A 24149-nucleotide genomic window follows, 5' to 3' on the forward strand; every position below is an offset into this window, starting at 1 on the left:
AAAACACCAAGCAATGTTTATTGTGTAATTCCAATAGCTATTTGTGGAATCTTGGTTTAGAGTCAGTCTTCATAGCCACTTCAAATGCTTAAACAAAAAGCAACAATCTATCTATAAATTTCATGATATTTCTTCAAACATTGAAGTACTAAAAGCACTGATGATTCATGTTATAATTTTAAAAATGTTAAAACTACACAGATTTCATATATCATTCCTTTTACAAAATAATCAAAATAATTTGATTATCTGGAAGAAAATTACTGAAACAGAGCCCTTTCGATCTATCTACAACCCTCATAAAACTCCAAACCAAAAGCAGAGTGGATGATGAAATAAGGATATCTCAGTTTGCTAGAAGTGTCTGAAATTTAAGGTGAGAAATGGACATGTGTTTTGTTTCCTGTGAATTCACAGCTTACAGGTGGCATCAGAACTCATATCTCTGGGATGACTTTACATGGCTTTCACTTTGATTTGTTTCATTTTCATTTGTTTCTTCTCCAACTTCTTTTGCTCACGCCTCAAAGCAGCTTCCTAGAGAAAGAGGGAAAGGGGCAGAGGGAGAGAGAGAACCCAAACTAAGCTCTAAGCACATGTTTAAAAAAATCAAAACCACAATATTGCCTATAGTATTATTTAAAAACTTAGGCTTGCACCATAAATAACACTCTAGAAGACAGTTATAAAAATAATGGCCATTACTATGTTGGTGAATGAAAATTAACTTGAAATGAAGCAGAGGCAACTAAAATCTCAGTTTAGAAAGAGACTACATCCACTACTCGCCGTCAAAGAAAAGTAAAAGATAAAAGTAAATTTTAAAAAATTAAAAAAAACCATAGAAAGAAACTACTACAATTAGCCAGGTTTTGCTATTCTGGTTTGATTTTTCTTATACCCAGGAAACACTAGCCCAACATTCATCAAACCATTTATGATGGCAGATAAATATAAACCTGCTGAGATATATGGCCTTAGAGGCTATGTCAAAGTAAGACTTCACTGATGGCCATTAGTCATCACATTTGATTAAAGCTTATTTCAGCTTCAATTTCAAACTTCAGTTTTTTAGGAGACTGGGGTAGAAATGTCCTGAGAACTATACTCCTCAACTGGTCCAGGATTGAGAAAATATGGATGAGAAAAAACAAGAGCACATAGCATACATAGTTCTTGATAATATAACAATTTAGGTTTCAAAGGGTGATTTGTAAATTCCTGGTTTGGGAACTATTGATTATGTTCCTGCACTAGATAACAAAGAACTCTTCACCTATATAGCAGGATAAGCCTGAATGTTTATGCATCCTCAGCTGTGCTGCTGTGAAACTACCACCAATGTTAAGGGTAAGCAGCTTTTATGGGAAAAAACATTCTGAGTTTGGATTCACAAAGGCAGGAATGAACCTATCTCCTTTGGGAATACTGCTGCCTCCTCTCAGGGCCCAGTAGCAAGCAAGTAGCAACAGCATATATCTCAAGAGCTATACTATTCTGGGGCAGCTATATAAAATAGCCAAAGTATTGTCCCAATGTCTTCTTCCCACTGTCCCAACCCCTATCTCCACTATATTCACTCCTTTCCCAGTGTTAGCCATCCCTAATTCCCATATATACATGTGTAAAACTACTGATACACAGAATACAGTATCATGGTTAAGAAATATATTTATGTTAAGGTCAATACATGTGAAAAATGTCCATTTGCAATAATAATTGAAAAAATGCAAAACAAATGAGATACCATTTCCCCCCACCAGAATCACAAATTAAAAAAAAAAGGATAACAACTAGTTTTTGAAAAGATATGAATAAAGAGGAGCTCTCATACTGGTAAAAGTATAAACTGGTAAAACTTCTTATTGGTAATATGTATTCAAAATATATTTTATATGTATACATATGCATATACATACATGAATATATGTGTGTATACCTTCTAAAACTCTTTTCCTCAGGAAATTAAAAAGCACAAATATGGAAAGACAGCACTTTCTTGAAAGACTGATATATTTTTAATATGAAAAACTTGCAGAACACTTGTTTTTAAGAGGATGTATATTAAGAAATATATACATTAAACACATAGAGAACTATATAAAGTGTTAACACTGGTTATTTTTAGGGATGGAGGTTGTCTAAAAGATTGTTATTTTTACATAATTACATTGTTTTGTTTTTTTTTTGGAGACAGAGTCTCACTCTTGTTGCCCTGGCTAGAGTGGCGTGGCATCAGCCTAGCTCACAGCAACCTCGAACTCCTGGGCTCAAGTGATCCTCCTGCCTCAGCCTCTCAAGTAGCTGGGACTACAGGCATGTGCCACCATGCCCAGCTAGTTTTTTCTATATATTTTTATATAGAGTGCTAGGATCCTAGAGTGCTAGGATTACAGGCATGAGCCACCGCACTGGCCCATAATTACATTAAATCAAGGTTTAATTAATCATAGCTCACTTCTACCTTGAACTTCTGGGATCAAGTGATCCTCCTGCCTCAGCCTTCTGAGTAGCTGGGACTACAGGCATGCACCACGTGATAGGCTTATAGTGGTGGTTCTCAAAAAAATTAATTCTTTATATTCACAAGAAGCTGAAAATCTAACTCAAGATCCAGATGCCCGTTTTCCTTTAACCTATTATAGTTTCAAACCCTAGAAAGAATTTCCTTTTCATAGAAAAATAAAAGGCATTACCTATTCCTGTGTAGATTCTTCATGTATACATTAAAAGCCATTTTCATTTATAATGATGACAGCAAAAAGAGCTATATTTTCAGGGAAAATATCCTATCACTGGCTGGGCACAGTGGTTCATGCCTGTCATCCTAGCACTCTAGGAGGCCGAGGTGGGAGGACTGCTCAAGTTCAGGTGTTTGAAATCAGACTGAGCAAGAGCGAGACCCTGTCTCTACTATAAATAGAAAGAAATTAATTGGCTAACCAAAAACATATAGAAAAAATTATCCGGGCATGGTGGCGCATGGCTGTAGTCCCAGGTACTTGGGAGGCTGATGCAGCAGGATTGCTTGAGCCCAGGAGTTTGAGGTTGCTGTGAGCTAGCCTGACGCCACGGCACTCTAGCCCAGGCAACAGAGTAAGACTCTGACTTAAAAAAAAGCCTATCACTAAACTAAACCAAATCAAACAAAAACTGAAGAGAAAGAGAGTAAGATGAGGACAGGTCTCTGGTATCCTGAACACTTCATTAAATAGCATTAATGACAGTATTGGCAATTGCAGTGCCACACAGCAGTTCACATTTTCTTGGAAGCATGCCCCCTTCACTCCTAAGAATTTTCTTCAAACCTTTCAATATTATACCAATTAAAACTCACATCTTCTAGGACTTTTCTCTGTTTTGATCAAAATTTACAAAGTTTAAAATTATTTTAGAGCTGAATAATGGCATCTTTTTTCATAAAAATATCAGAACATGCTGATCTTTGAAAGATATACTAAAGCCTAAAAAGTTCTAAGTTTGAGGTTCTAGTTACATTAAAAAAACAGAAAACAAGGCTGGGTGTGGTGGTACGTGCCTGTAGTCCCAGCTACTCAGGAGGCTGAGGCAGGAGGATCACTTGAACCCAGCAGTTTGAGGTTATAGTGAGCTATGATCATGCTACTGTATTCCCCACAAAAAAATCTAAAACCAAAACAAAAACCCCAAAACAGAAAACAAAAATACAAAAGGGGCACATGGCTGGTTTCTATTAAAATTCTTTTTTTTTTTTTTGGAGACAGAGTCTTACTCTGTTGCCCTGGCTAGAGTGCCAGGGTGTCAGCCTAGCTCACAGCAACCTCAAACTCCTGGGCTCAAGCGATCGTCCTGCCTCAGCCTCCCGAGTAGCTGGGACTACAAGCATGTGCCACCATGCCAAGTTAATTTTTTCTATATATTTTTAGTTGGCCAATTAATTTCTTTCTATTTTTAGTAGAGAGGGCGTCTCACTGTTGCTAAGGCTGGTCTCGAACTCCTGACTTTGAGCAATCCGCCCCCATTGGCCTCCCAGAATACTAGGATTACAGGCGTGAGCCACCATGCCCAGCCTAAAATTCTTAATTTCTTTCTACCATAATGTTTGTTTGGCTTGAAAAATGATAGTGGAACTTTCAAAATGAAATTGTGCTAAGGGAACAGAATAAGTCAGATCATTTTCCAGGTTCATAGACTCAAACTGCATGGTTTGAGAGGAAGGATTGTTTATTCTTTATAATATGATCGACTGACACAATGTTCCAAATGCTGAGTAAATGCTAAACTTTTAGCTTGTGTACATTCCTACATAGAATTACCTTAACCACCAATATGACATAAATCTTAATTTTACCCCAGAGATACAAATAGTTTGGCTAGGTATGGTAGTTTATGCCTGTAATCCTAGCACTCTGGGAGGCCAAGGCAGGAAGATCACTTGAGGTCAGGAATTCAAGACCAGACCAGCCTGGGCAAGAGTGGGACCCCATCTCCACTAAAAAAGAAAAATTAGCCAGGCATTGTGGTGTGCATCTGTAGTCCTAGCTACTCAGGAGGATCGCTTGACACCAGGAGTTAGAGGTTGCAGTGAGCTACGATGATGAGGGCACTGCACTCTACCTAGAGTGACAGAGTGAGACCCTGTCCCCCCCCCCCAAAAAAAAGAAAAAGAAAGAAAAGAAAAAAAAAAGAAAAGAAAAAGTTTGTCATACCTCCAGCCTACGCTGTTTCTCAGGATCTTCTTCATTCATGATTCGCTCCTTCTCTGCTCTTTTCTTCTCTTCCCGTCGAGACTGTGCAGCTTCCTGTCTTTGTACATGTGTCAGCTTCAAGAAGTTCTCTTCTACTCGAGCACGGTTCTTATCTGCTTTTTGTTTGCCCTTTTCCCAAGAAACAAAGCGTTTCATAAGAAATCCATTTCTATCCAAAAGTAGTAAAATCCCATTTAGCATTCTTTTCATAAAAGTACTCCCATTTGACACTTTCTAGTCAACTAGCAAAGATTAAATCATTGAAATCCTTGATAGTCCCTGCCCCCAGAAAAAATAATAAAAGGTGCCAATTTATAATAAAGGCTTTGAGTCTTACTTCTCTGTTGAGTCGGAACTTTTTGGCTTTATCAATAGAGTAAATCACCATGTTCATCAGGGGTAGCAAAGCCTCCATATCCTTTGGGTAAGTGTTACCTGAACCAGGTACTGCACAAAAAAAAAACATTTTTTTTCTATGAGTTAATGGCAGCATTAATATTAATATTCCAACCCTTTTTATGTTAATAGACTCCTTTCTCTAAATGTCTTAAGCAGTTGAAATGCAGTAGAAAATAGACATTAAAATATATAAAAGGTTCTCTTCTTTTTTTTTTTTTTTTTTTGAGACAGAGTCTTGCTTTGTTGCCCAGGCTAGAGTGAGTGCCGTGGCGTCAGCCTAACTCACAGCAACCTCAAACTCCTGGGCTCAAGCAATCCTCCTGCCTCAGCCTCCCGAGCACCTGGGACTACAGGCATGCGCCACCATGCCCAGCTGATTTTTTCTATATATATTACTTGGCCAATTAATTTCTTTCTATTTATAGTAGAGACAGGGACTCGCTCTTGCTCAGGCTAGTTTCGAACTCCTGACCTCGATCAATCCGCCCGCCTCAGCCTCCCAGAGTGCTAGGATTACAGGCGTGAGCCACTGTGCCCGGCCAAAGGTTCATTTCTTGAAGAAACCCAGAAATCAATAAGCAAGCATGGGGTTAGTTTTAACATAGTTTTATAGCTATCCTTGAGGAAGGAACAATGCTGTCAAGATCATGTCACAGAAAACTAAGAACCCAGACAGAACCCAGAACGCTTACCATTAAATGTAAACAATAGTGTCCTCTTAGTGTCAGGTAGCTTCAAAGGCTGACCTTCCCTGTCATAAAACAAAAGGCTATTAAGAAGGAACACAAAATAGATATTTTCCATGCATACAAGTCACCCAATCCACTTAGATGAACAGATACCTGCAAATAATTAGCACAGTATTTGGCTTGGCATTCCCAAGCCAAATATCTTAGACCCTGAAGGAGGTTTACAGGTCATCTGGTCCATTCATCTATCTGATGGATGCATTCCCAAGTGATCTTTACTCTATACTTGAACACCTCCAGTGAAGTTCCCTCCAAGCAGGGTATATTCCATTTCAACTGGGGAGCCAGAAATGAGCCTATATTTAAATATGAGGCCCATATTTTAAACAATATTTTTGCTTATTTTGATGGATTTTTATTTTTTATTTCCAACTCCTATGCTATCTTCCTATAACAAAGCATCTTATTTTTGAGTTAGGACTCCTAAAAATTTAGGAATAGCAGATATAATTTAGTTCTGTCATTGAAGATTCCTTTGTAACTTTCAACTATAAATCCTTTGACCAACTGCCCTCCCTTCCACAAACAAAAGGCTTGATGAACACTACAATGGAAACTTTGTCCCCAGTGTTGTTATTGAGTTGACCAAGGCAAGGATGATGCCTAGAGGGATAAGGACCTGAGTAATCTTAATATACAACTAAAATCCACACTGGCTTTTAACTGTGCTCAACTTCACAGCCTATGAGAAGCCTTTAGCTAAAAATTAGGGTCAGAACCAGTTCCACACCAAGGATAAAGGGAAATAAATATGCTCTCCTTATGCAAGCTGTGAATTCAAAGAACAAATCCAAGACCTAAATATGTAAGCTTGAATAATATTACAATAAATCCAGAAACTCTATGGGCATTGATGATGTCTGATAAGGTGCTAGGAAAGTATACAATCACCCAACTATTCAGACAGGGAAGCCAGAAAAGGCCGTAAATTACAAAACACACAGATCTGCAATCAAACACAAGTCAAACATCACAAATTAATATCATAAATTTTTTAAAAAGAACCTATACTACAAAGGGAAAAGAAATTAGCAATTGCTTTTCTTAGCATCAGCCATTCTGTAAGATTCTCAACCATTCCACTGAGTGAGTGGTGCAAACATGCTGGAGGGCACTGCATGGGGTGGTGCAAAACATGCAAACTGGGGGAGGGTAGCTCATGTGTTTGTCTCTTATAGGTTTCCAATGACCTCTCATGATGTACGCACTCAAAGCAAAGGAACACTTGGAGGCGTGTCACCAACTCCCCTTACTCATTTGATAAGGGAAATTGCAGAAGCACCTTAAGGTATTCTAACACAGAAAGCGAGTAAGGAAAATTAACTTTAACGTTTTTATCTCATACGTACTCTTGCATAATTTTTGGACCAGAGAACTGATCCGAAAAATGAACGGATTCAATCTTGTCAGCATAGTGTGTAAGAAAGTGAACCATCTGAAAAAAAATAAAATATTGTATTTTTTAAGTTGGGTTTGATGCATTTCCCTTTTTTCATAAAGATATTCACTCTTCAATCCTCCTTACTTTTGCACCATGTCATTAAGACCAAAGCTTTTAAAAATTAAATAAGGAACCTCTCTAAAATGAAACTAGCACCCTTTAGTCACACCAACGATTAAATTTCTCATTAAGCAGATAAAAATGTCTCAATGTTCTAAACAAAAATGAAAGCATAAAGAGAAAACCTAAAATAATTTCAGGGGACTCTTTATAAACACACTACCTTGAACTTACATTTATAACTATCTCTGAGTTATCCTATATTTTTATGATACAAACATTTGTTACTATTACACAACCAACAGAAGAAATGGGTCTTTCAGCTGGGCATGGTGGCATGTGTCCATAGTCCCAGCTACTGGGGAGGATAAGGTGGGATGATTGCTTGAGCCCACGAGTTGAAGGCTATAGTCAGTTAGCTATGATCACATCTGTGAATAGCCACTGCAATCCAGCTTGGGCACATAGCAAGATCCATCTCTTAAAAAAAAGGGGAGGCTGTGGGGGTCTCTCTCTATATTCCCTCTTCTTCCACACTAACTGAAGCTCAAAAATAAAAAAAAACAAAAAAAGACTAAATGACAGGTGAAAAGGATTAAAATTATATTCCCTTTTCAAAAAGCCTGAAAAGTCTTTAGCAAACCCAGGAACAATTTGCTCTTGATTTAGAGAGAACTTCTTGACTAATCAAACAGTCCTTTTGACAAGTTAATCTACTGCTTAAAGAGGTATTTTAATATTTGTGTGGGAGAGGAATTCATAACTAGTGCATTGTTATAAAATGAAGAACTTGTACAGTGAGACTTTTAGGGAGAGTGGCCTATAAATACAAGGTCTTGCAGATGTATGTCTTCTATTGCATTTACCTTTGTATCCATCATTCCCTCCGTGACTTCTCCCATCTCTGATAGGATAGCCAAGGAGTCTGGCAGTCCATACTTTGCTCCAGACTTAGGTTTATCACTACAAAACTCACTCTGGGGGAAGAAGTAATTGAAAGTAAGACATAACATTTTATTATGCACAAAGAAGACTCCCCCCCTCAAAAGAATATGTACTGACCTATTTCAAAGTAGTGCTTCAAACACTCATGTGATATAATTAATTATCCTATGCTACAAAGTTGAGCATCTAAGTAATAAAGAGGCACAGCTTCTCCATATATTTCAGTTGGAACAACCTGACATACCAGATCCTGCATTTCTTTCTGCAGTCGCACCAAGGCTTTCCGTGTGCCAACAGCAAACACATAGGTATCCATGTCTTCATCATTCATGGTTACTTTTATTTGCTTTAAAAATCAACAACAAAACCCACTTGTTAGATTCCATGGTAGGCAGATTTCTAAATGACCCCTAAGATTCCCACCCCCTGGTGTACTACACATCCTCCCTCTGAGTACGATTTGTGAATATGATGGAATAGCACTCCCATAATTATGCTGCTATATGGCAGAAGGCCATCTGTCCAAACAAAAAAGGGTCAATTTTTTGGCAAGGGACACAAGTTGCCAGAAACACCAAACACAATCCAGGCAGAAATGGAATAGGCTCTAAGAAGTAAAGAATTCAGTCTGTACACAGAAAGCCAGTAGAAAGACCACATACCACTTGATCACTCACTGGCCTCATCATCCGGGCCAGGACATTCAGTAAGTCTTGTCTCTTGAGGAACTGAAAAAATGAGAGAAGTGAGTTAACACAACTGAAGCTTCTACTTACTATAAAGAAAGGGCCTTGTAGGACCAAATGCTTCATCCAATATACTCTACAACACATTTGCCAATTAGTAGAAATAATTTGTAGACTTCAAATCAAATATAAATGGATGAGACACTAAATTTGGTGAATTAGGAATCATGGCTGGAAAAAAATTAAGGGAAGATACACATTGTACCAGAAGTTCCCTACTTACTCTCAGCTGGATAAGCATGCCCTCACAGCACACTCGACCAGAACACCACAGGTTATAGATGTGCTCATTCTCCTGGTTCAACTTTCCTGTGCTTGTGGCTTCTTTGTTAGTTCCATCATCTCCTAGGAGTAAAACCACTTAATGTGATTAACTGAAAATGTGGATGTCTAATACCCTCCTCTACCCTAACCCCCTAATGATCATAGATTTAGGGTAGAAATATTTTGCTATCTTACAGAACTCTCCTTTACACAGGGATTAAAACAGATTGGCACTGTTCCTTTTACTTTTAAAACTCTACTGTCTCCATAAAAAAAATTATGGACTCTAGCATATATCGTTAGTTTAACGATGATTATCTTAGAGTATAAATCTCTCAATTAGATAGAAAATGGAACAAAATCAGTCTAAATATCTCTGCCAAAAGTTAAAAAAAAACAAAAAACCTCCTACACAGTGAAAAAAAAATACCATTAATACAGACTATTCAATACTTTCTGTCTTTTCTCACCAACAGCTAAATAACTGAGTCTTATCAGTGGTATTGAGTTGTATTTTAGATCTAGAAAAAGCTCAAATTCCAATAATTTCTCTCTTTATTTCATTCATTAAGTGTACAAAAGAACTGTTCGACCTCACCAGGTAAAATAGACTGATACACCAAATGAAAACAAATAAGAAGTGGAAGGAGCCACAGGCTACTTATTTTTTTGATTTCCTGGTCAAGAAGTACGCTGAAATACTATAGTAGAATGGAGAGAGTATGCAGTTTGAAAACAGGTACATAGGTTTTAATATCTTGGTTGCTATTTATTTTTAGAGATGGGGTTTCATGATGTTGCTTAGGCTGGTCTTGAACTCCTGGGCTCAAGTGTTCATCCTGCCTTAGTCTCCCCAGTAGCTGGGACTACCAGCACTGCTCCCACGGTTACTTAATAGCTTAGACAAGTTTTTAACATTTCTGCCCTGTAGTTCCCTCAGGAAAATAGAAACTATACCCAAATGACAGTGTTGCTACAAAGAATAAATAAGGAACAATGTGTACAAAGTACCCAGCACATACAGTCACCTACTTTCAAAAACACAAAGAAAAAAAAAAAGTATCCAGCACAATATATAAACATTTTCCTGTTGCGGAGCAGATGGATTACTATTAAAGAGAAATAAAGTGCTAAATGCCAGAGGTGAATGTCAGGCAAGTACACCTCACTTCCCATACCATGTAACTACAAGGGTTTCTCTAAGTACTTTACTATATACCTCATCCGTAAACTAGAGTGTCCAGAACTTGAGAGAATTTTGAGGGACTTCCAATTTTATGGATCGAAAGCAATTATCAAGCTACCTAAAATGTCAAAATTATTTGGTTTCAGCCAGAATTTCATCAACTTATTTTGGTAATATTGATTGTATCATTCTAATCAGAGGCTGTTTGGCAATTATACTGTTGATTAATGCAAGATGAGAACATTTTTACATAAATGCAATTTATTCAGTACATACAACCTAACAAAAAACAGGATCCTTGGGAGAAAATAAAATGTATCCTTTTTAGCATTCAATGAAAACAGTTACACACTTATACTGATGGGAATAAACCATCCTTACCAGATTGTTTTCAAGCAGGAAGTTGGATTTACATTGGCCTAACTTACCCACTAAGGTAAAGTTGCTCTCCAAGAGCTCTCTGTGAGTATTAAACCAGGCCTGAGCAAGGCGACTATTTTTATTCTTCCCAATGATGTAATTCATGATATAGGCAAGCAGACCAGTCACCATCAAAATTTCTAGATAATAACTCTCCCAACTGTTCTGGAGGTGTGCAGGAACCTAAAGAAGCAAAATCATTCCATTTAATGTGGGCTGAGGCTGAAGGAGGGAGTCTAACTCATGGAATAAAGAATGAGAAACCCATAACTGTCACTGAACATGATTATACTTTGAAAATTATACTCATTTTGGTTTTCTAGGTCAGCTTTGTAAAAGATTCTTTAAGGAAATGTAAGGACAATCAAATGGGATGAAAAGCTGGAAAGCTCTTTGTATTACACTTGGTCCTGAGTCCCACCTCAAAATAAACTCAATGTACTGTATATCCTCTTACTTGTTCATTTATAAGTAAAACTAGGAGGGCTAGAATAAAAATAGGAGTTCCTTCTCTAGGTGTGGGTTCTTATCAGAAGAATTGATGTCAAGTTCTTTCCCAGCTCCCACTGTTACATCAATACCAGCTATATCTCACTAATTATATTTCTGGGATTAATAACAACAAGATATTTTGTTGGTTAGTGTGGAATTCAGAATTCTGTATACCTACATCAACAATTGTTATCGGGTCTTTATTTTTGCTAGAAGTGGTATCTGGTTTGTCTTCATAACCTTCAAATTCTTCATCATCATATGGCTCACTCTCGGTATCTCCCTCCTACAAAAATGAGGCACCATGTGTTTTCCTCTACAAATGTCACCAACAGTTGTGTCTCATTTTGTAGGCAACATTTATAGAAGAAAACAGAATGTGTAAGCAGCAAGAACAGAATACAGAGATATTACACTTTTAACAAAATGATCAAAGGGTACAAATTTTCAGGTTAAGATAAGTTCTAGAAACCTAATGTACAGCATGGTAACTATGGTTAATAATGTACTGTATACTTGAAATTGCTAACAGAGTGGATCTTTTTTTTTTTCCTTTGAGACAGAGTATCACTTTGTTGCCCAGGCTAGAGTGAGTGCCCTGGTGTCAGCCTAGCTCACAGCAACCTCAATCTCCTGGGCTCCAGCGATCCTAGTGCCTCAGCCTCCCCAGTAGCTGGGACTACAGGCATGCGCCACCATGCCCGGCTAATTTTTTGTATATATATTTTTAGTTGGTCAATTAATTTCTTTCTATTTTTAGTAGAGAGGGGGTCTTGCTTAGGCTGGTTTTGAACTCCTGACCTCTAGCAATCCACCCACCTCGGCCTCCCAGAACAGAGTAGATCTTAAGTATTCTTACCACACATGTACACAAAGGTATCTACATGAGGTGATGGTTATGTTAATTAGCTTGACTGTGTTAAGAATTTCACAATGTATATGCATATCAAAACATCATGCTGTACACCTTAAATGTACACAATTTTTATTTGTCAATTATACCACAAAAAAGCTGAGGGGAAAAAAACCCAAACACCAAATGATGACTCCCCATGCTTTTGAACCCAAAGTTCTAAATAATATAATTCTCATCCTACACATTGTCTATTCTCCAGCCCCTCCCCTAGCCAGGGTTTCAATAGAAGAGAAAAACACAATCCATTCTATCAATGTAAGAGTTAGGAACAGATCACAAAACATTTAGAAGAGTTATAACTATAGAACAAAAATTAAGGTGCCAGATAGTAAAGGTCTCCCTTAGATCTGGCTCTTACTTGTAATGTTTGGGAAAAGCACTAGTTACAGAATTTCCCAAGAAATCAATAAAAAAAGAACCTCACTTGGGTATCTGCATCTTCAAAATCTCCTTCTTGGTTTTCATCCTGTCCTTCCAACTCCACAGTGGTCTCATCTTCATCATCTTCAGTGGTTATCACCCGTTGAGGAGATTCAGTAACAGAATCTTCCATGACATCCTCAAATTCAGCAAAGTCATTATCATCATACTCTACTATATCTTCCTCATCCTCGAAATCATCAAACTTGGCTTCAGACAGGCTCCCAAATACCAAAAGGACAACACAGAAAGTATGGAAGGCTTTCATTGCACCTTAAAACAAACAAACAAAACAAACAAACAAACAAAAAAACAAACAAACAAAAAAACCAAATGGAATGCCATTCTATATATACTGATCAGATTTTGTAAATAGCTAATAAATCTATAAACCTTTCCTGCTTGTCTCTCATGCAATACTATTTGATTCAGATAGCATTAGATAAAGGAAAATGAAGTGAAGTCAAGAGGCTTGGGTTCTAGTCTAAATCCTGGCACTAGGTATCTGTAAAATCCTAGACAAGTCATCAAGTCATTTAATTTCTTTAGGTTGGGCTCTCTAAAATTCTCTTCATATTTACATTGAGTATTCAAATAAGCATTTTGGGGAGGCCACTAAGTTTTTTATAGGAACTGAGAAGGGTGTATAATGAAGGAATAAGATGTAACTATTTATCTGTTAGTTGTAGCAAGAATAATCCAGGAACAGAAAAGCCATTCCTCTTTAGATCAACTTTGTGTGTGCATGTGTGAACACCATTATCATGAGATCCAACACGTAAGACACTAAGTGCTAGCTACACACTGTTCTAAAGGCGTTACAAAAAGCAATTTATTTAATCCTATAACAGCCCTCTAAGGAAAGTAGCAGTACTAACATCCTTATTTCAGATAAGAAAAATGAGGCACAGAGATGCTAACTACCCAGTGCAACAGGGCTATGATTTGATCCCAGAGTTTTGCCTCCAAAATTCATGTTATGAACCATTTCTCAGGCTGCTTCTAAAATGTACATTGGTGGCTGTGGTTTTATATTACTTACTTAAAAGTAGTAATTTTCTGCTAACAAATTGTTCCTAGTGTATAGGATGGAATTCAATATATCAGCGTTTTATATATAGCTTTTTGAAAAGGACACTTAAGTATTCCAACAACTGAACAAGCTTTTGAACTGACAGACAAAACCATATATATGACATATGTACCAGATTATATGAAAACATGGAGGGCAATGTAACTATTTTATTAAATAGGTAAGGCTTTACAAAAAAAGGGGGAGAACATTATAGCTGGCATTTGAAAAGTAGTTAGATTTTAACCATTAAAACCATTGAGGCACATAAAGAAAAAGGTTTAGAAGGACATACATCTATATACAAATAGCAGTTATCTCAAGACCAGCCCTGTGTTGTCAATTGTTTAATAGATATCTCTATTTTTATGTCCTACAAACTTTTTCTGTATCTGGTAAAATAGTAAATATTTTATGCTTTATGGAGCACATACTGGTCTTTGTTGCATATTCTCCTTTCTTTAAACAACCCTTTAAAAACGTAAAAACCATTCTTTCACAGGCCACCTCTCAGGTGGTAGTCTGCAGACACCTGCCCTACAGTTAGCTCTAACTCAAACTCAGTAGGCATCTGAGTTTCCTTCCTTTTTTTTTTGAGACAGACAGAGTCTTGCTCTTCACCCAAGCTGGAGTGTAGTGGCACAATCATAACTCACTGCAGCCTCAAACTCCTGGGTTCAAGCAACCCTTCTGCCTCAGCCTCCCAAGTAGCTGGGACTACAGCCAGCCACCACACTCAGCTAATAAAAAAAAATTCTTTTGTAGAAACTGAGTTCTCATTATGTTGCTCAGGCTGGTCTCAAACTCCTGGTCTCAAGTGATTCTCCCACCTTGGCCTCCCAAAGTGCTGGGAGTATAGATGTGAGCCATTGTGCTTGGCCTGAATTTCTCTATTTTTATACTATTATAGTATTAATCCAATTTTTCCAGTCTTGCTTGTTGAAATGAACAAAATATCCAATTTCTGGCTTTCTTTTCCCTTTGAAATCTAATCAGCCATCAAATCCTAATGTTTTCTTCTTTGATCCCCAAAACTACCATAATCCAAGTTACCACCACCTATCTGCTGAGGAACCATAGTTATTATCCTAAATGGTCTCCCTTGTCTCAACTCTATCCCTACTTCTCTCCTTGCTAAAAACCACCATCTTTCTAAAACACAATTTTTATTACATAAGAATTCAATAATCATCAAAGGCTAACCAATTATAAAATATTATAAAAACTCCTTTGGTTTTCATTGCTTTTGATAAATGATACTATTATATGTAATTAAATGTACCTTCAATAAATATATCACCACAGTAGATACCAAGATAAGCAAAGCATGATTCCTGAATAATCATAAATTTACACAGGAATTCAGCTTCGAGAGTTATTTGTTTAAAAGTATTACTTATGGGAGAGTGAACTTGAAACTACTTGGTTAAACTATGGGTGTATCCAAAAAACAAGGTTACTTTCTGTCCACTACAAATTGTTACAAATGAAGTTAGAACCCATGTTGTTTTTAAAGCAAACACACATTTAAAAAAACAGTTTAGAAGGACATACATCTATGCATAAACAGTAGTTAGTTTGTATGGTAGGATTATGGGCATTTTGTCTCTATTTTTCTTTATATTTTTCTACAAGATACTTTTGTAATTAAAAAAGTTTTTTATTTGTTTGTCTTTTTGTTTTGAGACAGGGTCTTGCTCTGCTGCCCCAGCTAGAGTGCAATGGTGTCACAGTTCACTGCAACTTCAAATTCCTGGGCTCAAGTGATCTTCCTGCCTCAGCTTCCCTAAAGTAGCTGGAACTACAGGTGCACACCACCAAACCCTGCTAAATTTTTCATTTTTTGTAGAGATGGGGCCCCACTCTATTGTTTAGGCTGGCCTTGAACTCCTAGCCTTAAGTGATCCTCTCACCTCGGCCTCTGTTACAAGCTACCACACTTGGCCAAAAGTAATAGTTGCAAAAATAAAAGCATGGTTCCTCCTGCACTCGAGATGAGGCATTGCAGATTGAGGAACAGCTATGGTACAGAGGCCTGAAATAACATACTTCAGGAGTTTGGTATGATAGAGCTGTGGTTCCCAACCTGAGCCAGTAAGAGTCTGTACCTGTTAGGAACCAGGCTGCACAGCAGGTGGTGAGTGGCAGGCAAGGGAGTGAAGCTTCATCTGTATTTACAGCTGATCTCCATCACTCACATCACCTGCCTCCTATCAGATCAACATATTAGATTCTCACAGGAACGTGAACCCTACTGTAAACTGTGCATGCAAGGGATCTAGGTTGCACGCTCCTCATGAAAATCTTATGCCTGATGATCTGAGGTGGAGCTGGGGCAGTAATGCTAGCGCTAGAGAACGGCTACAAATACAGATTATCATTAGCAGAGAGGCTTGACTGCACAGACATCATAATAAATCAATTACTTGCAGATTCATGTCAAAACCCTATCAGTGAGTGGCAAGTAACAATGTAATAATAATAAAGTGCACAGTAAATGTAATGTGCTTGAATCATCCTGAAACCACCATCCACGCACCTCCTCTCCAGTCCATGAAATGTCCCTGGTGCCAAAATGGTTGCAGACCACTGTGAAGTGGGGGAAATGGGGCTGGAAAGGCCATCAGGGGCCAGATCATGATTTTTATTTAAATATCACACAAAGAAGTTTGGATAAATTAAAAGCAACTAAAGGATTTTAAGTAGAAGAGTGCCATGATCAGATTTGTAATTTAACACTGACAGCTTATTGGTGGAGTGAATTGGAGAAGGGTACTCGAGGCAGGAAAAATACGAAGTAGCTAAGATAACTGGATAAAACAGTAATTATCTGGCAGTGGTGGGAATGAAGAGAAAAAGTGATCTGATAGGCATTTAAGAATTATATTTGCATAAAGTGATTGGATATAGGGAATATGGGCAAGGAAGATCTGTGGTGATACCAAGTTGTGGCTTGATAAATAGCTGGATAAAGGCATCCTTAATTGAGATAAAGAACAATAAAGGAGGAAAAAATTGTGGGAAAAAGTAATAAATTGAATTTAGTAGCTGTTGAAAAGTCTGGAGAGTTTTCAAGCAGTATGCTAGAAGACTAACACTTATCTCTTAATTTTCATGTCCCTAAAAGGTGTCATAACCCATTTTATAAACGGAGAAAAGGAAATTACCTGGAAATATAAGTCAGGAGTTTAGGATACAAGCCTGAGCTGGAAAGAGAGATGGTATTAAGAATAAGGTTGAAAAAGAAAAAGAAAAAAAAACAACAATGACGACCAAAACAACCCAGAAACACATAACAATTAAGAGGTGAAAAACTAGAATGGGATGCTAAAAAGTAATGGTTAGAGAAAAAGAGAATCTGGTCAAAGTGATATCACAGAAGTTAAAGGAGAAGCATGTTTTTAAGAAGGAAGCAGAGCTCAGTTTCAACTGAAGTTCAAATAAGATATAGACCAAAAATTTCCAAATATTAATCAGGAAATCATTATTGACAAGTGCAGAGAAGTGGTAGGGATGGAAGCCAGATGCAGAGAGTTGAGTACTAATGGGAGGTGAGAGTATGGCAAAAGGAAATATGTACTAATCTTTCAAGCTTGGAAATAATGAATAATCTAAATTTCATATTCATAGCACCATCAATTCTTTTTTTTTTTTTTTTTGAGACAGAGTCTCACTCTGTTGCCCCAGCTAGAGTGCCATGGTGTCAGTGTAGCTGACAGCAATCTCAAACTCCTAGCTCAAGCAATCCTCCTGTCTCAGCCTCCCGAGTCGCTGGGACTACAGGCATGCACCACCATGCCCGGCTAATTTTTTATATATACATACATACTTTTAGTTGTCCAGCTAATTTCTTTCCATTTTCTTAGTAGAGACAGGGTCTCACTCTTGCTCAAACTGGTCTCGAACTCCTGAGCTCAAGTGATCCTCCTGCATCCACCTCCCAGAATGCTAAAGTTTCTCTTTTAATTTGTCTAGGCTTTCCCCCTAGTTCTCACGATGTGACATTTAGCTCTACCATTTACCAGCCATATGACCTTAGGCTAATTACTTAAAATTCCCTGTTCCTCACTTGCAAAAAAAAGGGATATCATTTGCTACTTGCCTCTGGGCTGTGGTGGGTATTACAGGAGATACGTGCATTTTTATTTTTTAAAATTGTTTTGGTTCCCTGACAGGGAAGCGAACCTGGGCCTCCGCAGTGAGAGCACCGAATCCTAGATACGTGCATTTTAAATTTTTAACACACTGCCCAGCACAGCAAAGGCACTCAATATTAGTTCCTATAAGTCAGGAACTAACTTTCTTCTGCTGTGCCTTACAAATATCCTTTAAGAGTTAAAAAATTTCATTTTTAGTGTTTCCTTTTTCAGATCCCAGTCTTGAACTTTTTTCCAAATAGAAATGACTAAAGGTTAACACTTGTACAGTCAGCTTGATTAATGGCCTGCTGAAATGTCTGATCATTTCAAAAAGAATTTCCATTTAGAATGTTCACACCATAAAAACATTTCCAAGATAACTCAGCACTGTAACAAAGCTCCTTTAAGGTTATTTAGTTTAAAATTATCCAAGCCATTTGTACCTTGGCCTTCCCTATCAGAAGCCTCTGTTGCACCTGTCAACTCATTTCTCAAATGCTCAACTCCCTGCCAGGCCACTCGTCTTGAGATTCCTGAAGGAACACAGGACCAAGACCAAGTCAAGGCAAATACATTAACGAATCTGGTTTGATTATTTTCTGCAAGCTCACCCAATAGTCTCTCAGCGACTGACTGACTGACTGAATTTAAAACGAAAGAGGAGTTAAGTTAGGCCATCATTCCTTGTTGTCATTTTAGATTAGGCCATTCTGACAATGGCCAGAATATGAGTCTTCTGGAAATCATGTAGATTTCATTCCCGTCTCCTTACATATGATGGATAAAAACCATTTCAAGTTAGAAACCTTCATCAAAAATTGGCCACAGAAGTTGTTGCTTCTGTTAAACCACCCTTGTCTAGTTTCTCCCTACCATGGAGAATCACTTCATCCTAAAGCCTACTTCCATTCTTCCTGGTGCACACTGTAAATTTCCTCTAACTTTGCCCTTCTGGTTGGCATTTCCTCACCCTCCGACAGCTCTGTGGGAAAGTTCCCGAAAACTATTAAAATCCCAACCCCCCTCTCCAGTAAGCCAACAGAAAATAGGCCTTAGTGTGAATGGAGTTAAAAGAATTTTTTTAGAGTTAAAAGAATTTTTTTTTTCCAAAATAAAGTCGGGAGAAGTTAGAAGGCGCAGGGACCGATGCATGTCACTACCGACTGGACTTAAGGGTTGGCTGAGGAACCAGACCGGCATACAGGCCACGCAACTCCAGAGTCACCGCTCGGCCTGGCCCGGACCCACCGAGTAACGCGTAATGGCCCGCTACCTACCTGTAGCCGAGGCTAAAACTCGGCCCAACGCTCCTGCGTCCGCCACCTATACCCTGCCTGCCTCTCAGTCTAGTCGCCGCCTCTGTGGTCGCTGCGGCTTCACTGCCCAGAAGCCTCTAAGACAGAGCCTGACCCGGTAGCTCAGTCACGCCGCGCCCCCTTCACCTAGCCTCCGCCGTCCGTTACGTAGAATGCGTGCGGCTCGTCCACGCCTGCGCGCGGCGTGGGGGGCGGGACGCAGCCTCAGGGACAGCGTCCCCGGCCCAGCTGAGGCGAGGGGGGGCTGCTGGGAAAATTACATAATCCCCGCCCCGGGGCCGGAACTGTCCTCGCCTATCCCAGTCCTCCTCACTTGAGTTCAGTCAAGTTGACGTCACACTGAACGGGTGCTCCGGAAGCTAAAGGTGGCCATGCTCTATGGGACCACGTGGCTACAGGCAAGCAGAGAAATGTTGCTCAAGTCGTATTTGCAAGAGACCGAAGTTAAGGGGATTGACATTTTAATGTAAATGTGGTATTCGCCCTACTCCTTTGCATTTCGGATTTTTGGGCGGCTCCTTGTCACTGCCCCTCTTTCTTCATTCCCAGACCCACTTTCCAGGTGGGCCATGAACACTCTTCACCCAGCAGCAGCTTCCGTCGGAGTCTGAGGAGCTGTGAGGCATTCTGGAACTTTAAAGCCGGGAGCCAGCAGCGCCTTCCGGTAGCCGTAGCCCCAGGCCCCGCCCTTTGGCCCGCGCTCTCTTCACTGCGCATGTCAGGGTTTCATCCCCCTCCCCCTTCCAGCAACGGGCCAGAGGCGGCGGCGGCAGCAGCGGCGAAGGGGGCGGAGAGGGAAGAGTGCGGCGGGACGGAGCCCGGACAGCGCGTACTTTGGGCCGCGAGATTTTTTTTCCGCGCCGGCAGTAGTAGCAGCTGCTGCTGCAGCTGTAGCAGCAGGTTTGTGCGTGGGAGCTCAGGATTTAGGGCTGCTAACCCTCGGGGGCACTGGAGGCAACTGTGGGGCCTAGCAAGGGCGGAGAACTGCGGCCTCGCTTAACAAAGAGTCCGCGAAGCCTCCGGGCACCAGCGGCCAGGGTACTGGGGAGGGATGGAAGTGCGGGCTGAGGCCTAGAGGGGGCCTTCCGAGCCGCGCCGTCCTCCCACGGCTCCCGCTTCTCGCAACTCTTACCGAGGCCCAGTTGGCGGCTTTCCGGAGGCGGCACCCGCCCGGCTAGGAAGGGATTTCCAGGGTGCCCGGCTCTGAGGCAGGGCTAGCCACGGGAAGGATTCTGACCCAAGCAGGTAGCAGGTGGGAGATGCAAGACCCCAAATTAGGGGTCCCAATAGGCAAAACCTGCCAAACGAGAAGACTGTAAAAGACATAGTCCATGTTCTTTGTGCAGTCTTGGGGAGATCACGGTAGTCACAAACTTTTTTGCGGCCTACCTGAAAGCCTATCTTATGTGAGTAAATAATTTATGTGAAGTTGCAAGCATACGCACCAAAAATATAAGGAAAAAGTATCGTACTGGTCGAAAGTTGGGGTAATTATCGTCTCATCACCTCAGTGAGCATTTTTCTCCTTGCCCTCACTCCTTTAGGCTGTTAATCAATTTCCTGTGGCTTCCCTGTATATGGTGTTTTGTAAATGAGGTTTGTATGTCTGCCCCCTCCCCAATATACACACCCAGGAATTTCTAAAGGGCAAGAATTGTCTTAATTCATTTAAACTTTCAGAGCCAAGCCCAGTTCCTGCACATAGGAGGTGAGCAATAAGGGTTTCTACCAAAAACTAATTTTTAGACTTTCAGCGATGGGGGAAAAATGTATTTTTCCGTATCTAGAAGGGGCATTATGTAGCCTAATGTGTAACTCATTCATTCAATGAATATTTTTATTGGTGATTATTGTGTGCCTATCCCTTAACACCATCTTAGGCGTTAGGGATAGGTCTGTGACCCCTGCCTTCATGGAACTTAACTTTCTAGTGGAGGGAAGAGAGGCAAACAGATGAATAAATTATGCTGTATGTTAGAAGATGATTGATGCCTTAGGGAAAAAAATAAAGCTGGAAAGGGGAATGGGAATGTGTTGTTGGAATTTGCAGTAGGTTAGTCAGGCAAGTCCTTAAAGACAAGCTGATACTTAAGTAGAGTAGAAGAAGAAGGTGAGGGAGTGAGCCATGTTCCTTTCTGGGGAAAGGAACGTTCCAGGCAGGGGAACAGCAAGCATAAAGGCCTGGAAGAGGACAAAGCTGGCCTGTTAGAGGAACAGTGAGAAGACCAATGTGCTTGGAGTCCTGTGAGCAGAGGGAGTAGTAGGAGATGAGGTCAGGGAAGGACGGAGGAATGGGGTGGGCAGAACAACCAGAGCCTTTTAGACTGTTGTGAAGATTTCACCTTAACTGGGATGGGAGCTATCTGAGGATTTTGAGCAGAGAAGTAATAAAATGTTACTTACATTGTAACAAGGTAATTCATGGGGGAGTACAGTTCTTTCAATTTGTGTTTTGTCACATTGATAGTCATATAATCATCTCTTGGTTTTTTTGAGCTAGCATGAAGAAAAGGATGCTTCTAAAATAACTCTAATCCAGCATTTACTTATATTTGGCTTGCACAAAATGTGATGGAATTCTTGAGTTTTATACGGATTCTTATTAAAGGACTGACTGGTATATAGTGTGTGAGATGTTCTCAAGGCAGATTATTTTGTAGACTGGATGCTAATTACTGTCACTAGAACTCTCATCTACCTCCAAAAATACACATGATAAAGTAATGTTTATATAATCAGTTTTTAGTCTACTATTTTTAAACTCATTTAGATCATATCTTATTTTTTCACCATTGCCCCAAACAAAAACTAGCCAATTGTCTTACAGTCCACATTTATTCTCACTTCCTAGCCTTTGCTAGTTTTAGCTTCCTCTCTGGAATGTCTTCGTATTTTGCACATTTCTACCTTCTCTACTTAGCTTGCATCTTTCTGTGCCTAGCCTGGGTTCTAGCTGTGGTTCTATGGTTCTGTGATTTTTCACACCAGCCCTTGAGGTAGGTGATAGTCTCACCATTTTACAGTTGAGGAAACTGAGGCCCAGAGAAGCTAAATAACTTCCCTGAGGTTCATGTCAAATTAGTGGCAGAGCTAGAGTTTGAATATAGTCATTCTCTTCTACTTTACTATTCTGTTGTGATTTCTTACCAAATCACAGCATTTTAGTGCCTAGAACCAGACCAAGTTGGATTTTATGCCATCTTGAATTTTGTTCCTCAGCCAAGTGGTAGATCTCTTTGAGTCTTCTACATATTTAATAAACATGAATAAAGAGTGTGTACTCTGAGAAACATAAGAGATAAAAAAAAATGAATAAGCCTGTTTCTTCAACCACGTAACCTGTCATATGGAGTTAGAGAACAACAAAAAATAGTTATAATTAAACATCAGGTGTTTTAAGACTGGAAAGGGAGTTTGAAGGAGGAGATATATCACTTCTCCGAGGAAATCAGATTCATGTCATTGTTCTAGGAGTTGGTATTTGAGGTGGACTTTGAAGGTAGGTAGAGTGAGAGATTTAGTGGGGAGGGAATCTAGGCAGAGGGAAGAGGATTCACCAGAGTGCTTGGTTTTCTTGGAAATCTGAGGACATGTGGGGAGACCCTGAGGAATATGAATGGTAAAGTGGTTTGTTACCACACTGGGAGGTCTCATTTCAGCCAGATTAACTGGAGAGCTATTGAATTGAAGGGAGTGACAGAATCAGAAATGTGTGTTCAAAGGTTTGGGGCCAGGGTCTGGAAAAACCTGGAAGAATAGGGTTTTTGCTGAGTATCTGAATGAATACTCACTTCCCTTCAGTATGACTTTCTCTGGTTCTACAGTATTAACACAAACCATGTTACTCTGCCAAAAGAAGTAAAAATTCATTTTCTCTTTTCACTGTTTGTCTCACTTCTTCATTTTTATGCCTTACCACTGGAGTCACTTCTTATGGATTATGAAACATTTACTGGTTGTAGATGCAGCCTCTGGATGTACATTACTATGACTTTTCCAATAACACATTCTTACTGTAAGCAACACTCTGTGGCAGATAATCAAAACTGTCTCTCAGAATTTGAGCTTGCTATAGCAAGAAAGTCTAACCTATTCCGGTGTTCTCCCTTCCGTGAGACAAGCCGTTATATGGACTTACACAGTATAAAAAGAAAAAAACATTGGAAAGATACAGTGAGGGCGGAGGGGTACCTGTCATATGTCAAGGGTCATTCATCTGAGAGAGGCCTTGCCTGACTTCTCTCTGCAATAGTTTGCCTCTTACTGATGTGCTTACATTTCATAGCACTTTTATTGCCTGAAATTATATGATTTGGTTTTTCTCTCTCCTGGACCAGACTGAACTCCCTGAAAGCTGGAGCTGTGTCTGATTTTCATCACTGTATCCTTAGTGCCTGGCACAAAATAGGCACTCAGTATATTTTGATTTAGTGGTTACTATTGTAGTGATGGAAGCTGGTTAATGATCAGAGAGACTTGTTAGGAAATTATTGCAATAGTGGAGGTGGAGATGAAAAGAGGGTATACATGAGAGGTGTCCTTCATTGTACTGGGCATGCAAGAGAAAGTTGTTAGTGGTTATTGGTCAATATCAAATAATGGATGCTATTACTAAGACCCAACTTAGGTTGTTAAAGCAAATGCTCATTAAAGTTTGTTTATGGTTCTATTATATAGCTAATTCTTTTCAAATCCGATATTTTATTTTATTTATTTATTTTGAGACAGAGTCTCCCTGTGCTGCCCAGGCTAGAGTGAGTGCCATGGCGTCAGCCTAGCTCACAGCAACCTCAAACTCCTGGGCTCAAGCAATCCTCCTGCCTCAACCTCCCAAGTAGCTGGGACTACAGGCATGTG

General features: G+C 39.5%; 2 protein-coding genes and 1 non-coding gene across 3 annotated transcripts in view; 2 read left to right on the top strand and 1 right to left on the bottom strand.

Moving 5' to 3' along the window:
* CCDC47 (coiled-coil domain containing 47) lies at positions 1-19467 on the bottom strand. The gene is made up of 13 exons (XM_075994678.1): positions 19254-19467; positions 12770-13038; positions 11608-11715; positions 10946-11120; positions 9291-9412; positions 8984-9049; positions 8566-8667; positions 8243-8353; positions 7225-7310; positions 5819-5877; positions 5065-5174; positions 4689-4856; positions 1-537 (listed from the first exon to the last, which is right to left on the bottom strand). The coding sequence occupies exons 2-13, from the start codon at positions 13031-13033 to the stop codon at positions 457-459; spliced, it is 1452 nt and encodes a 483-aa protein (XP_075850793.1). The 5' UTR covers positions 13034-13038; positions 19254-19467; the 3' UTR covers positions 1-456.
* A 346-nt stretch (positions 19468-19813) lies between these two features.
* Positions 19814-24149, top strand: part of DDX42 (DEAD-box helicase 42) — a 41195-nt gene continuing 36859 nt past the window's right edge. The window contains exon 1 of the mRNA XM_012747265.3: positions 19814-20192. Within this exon, the coding sequence (XP_012602719.3) occupies positions 20008-20192 (185 nt within the window). The 5' untranslated portion in view covers positions 19814-20007. The remainder of the gene's footprint in view (positions 20193-24149) is intronic.
* Positions 23310-23435, top strand: LOC142862327 (small nucleolar RNA SNORA28). The gene has a single exon (XR_012913392.1). It is a non-coding gene; the product is annotated as a small nucleolar RNA SNORA28 (small nucleolar RNA).

This window comes from Microcebus murinus, chromosome 18, assembly GCF_040939455.1.
Source record: "Microcebus murinus isolate Inina chromosome 18, M.murinus_Inina_mat1.0, whole genome shotgun sequence".
NCBI classification, from domain to species: domain Eukaryota; kingdom Metazoa; phylum Chordata; class Mammalia; order Primates; family Cheirogaleidae; genus Microcebus; species Microcebus murinus.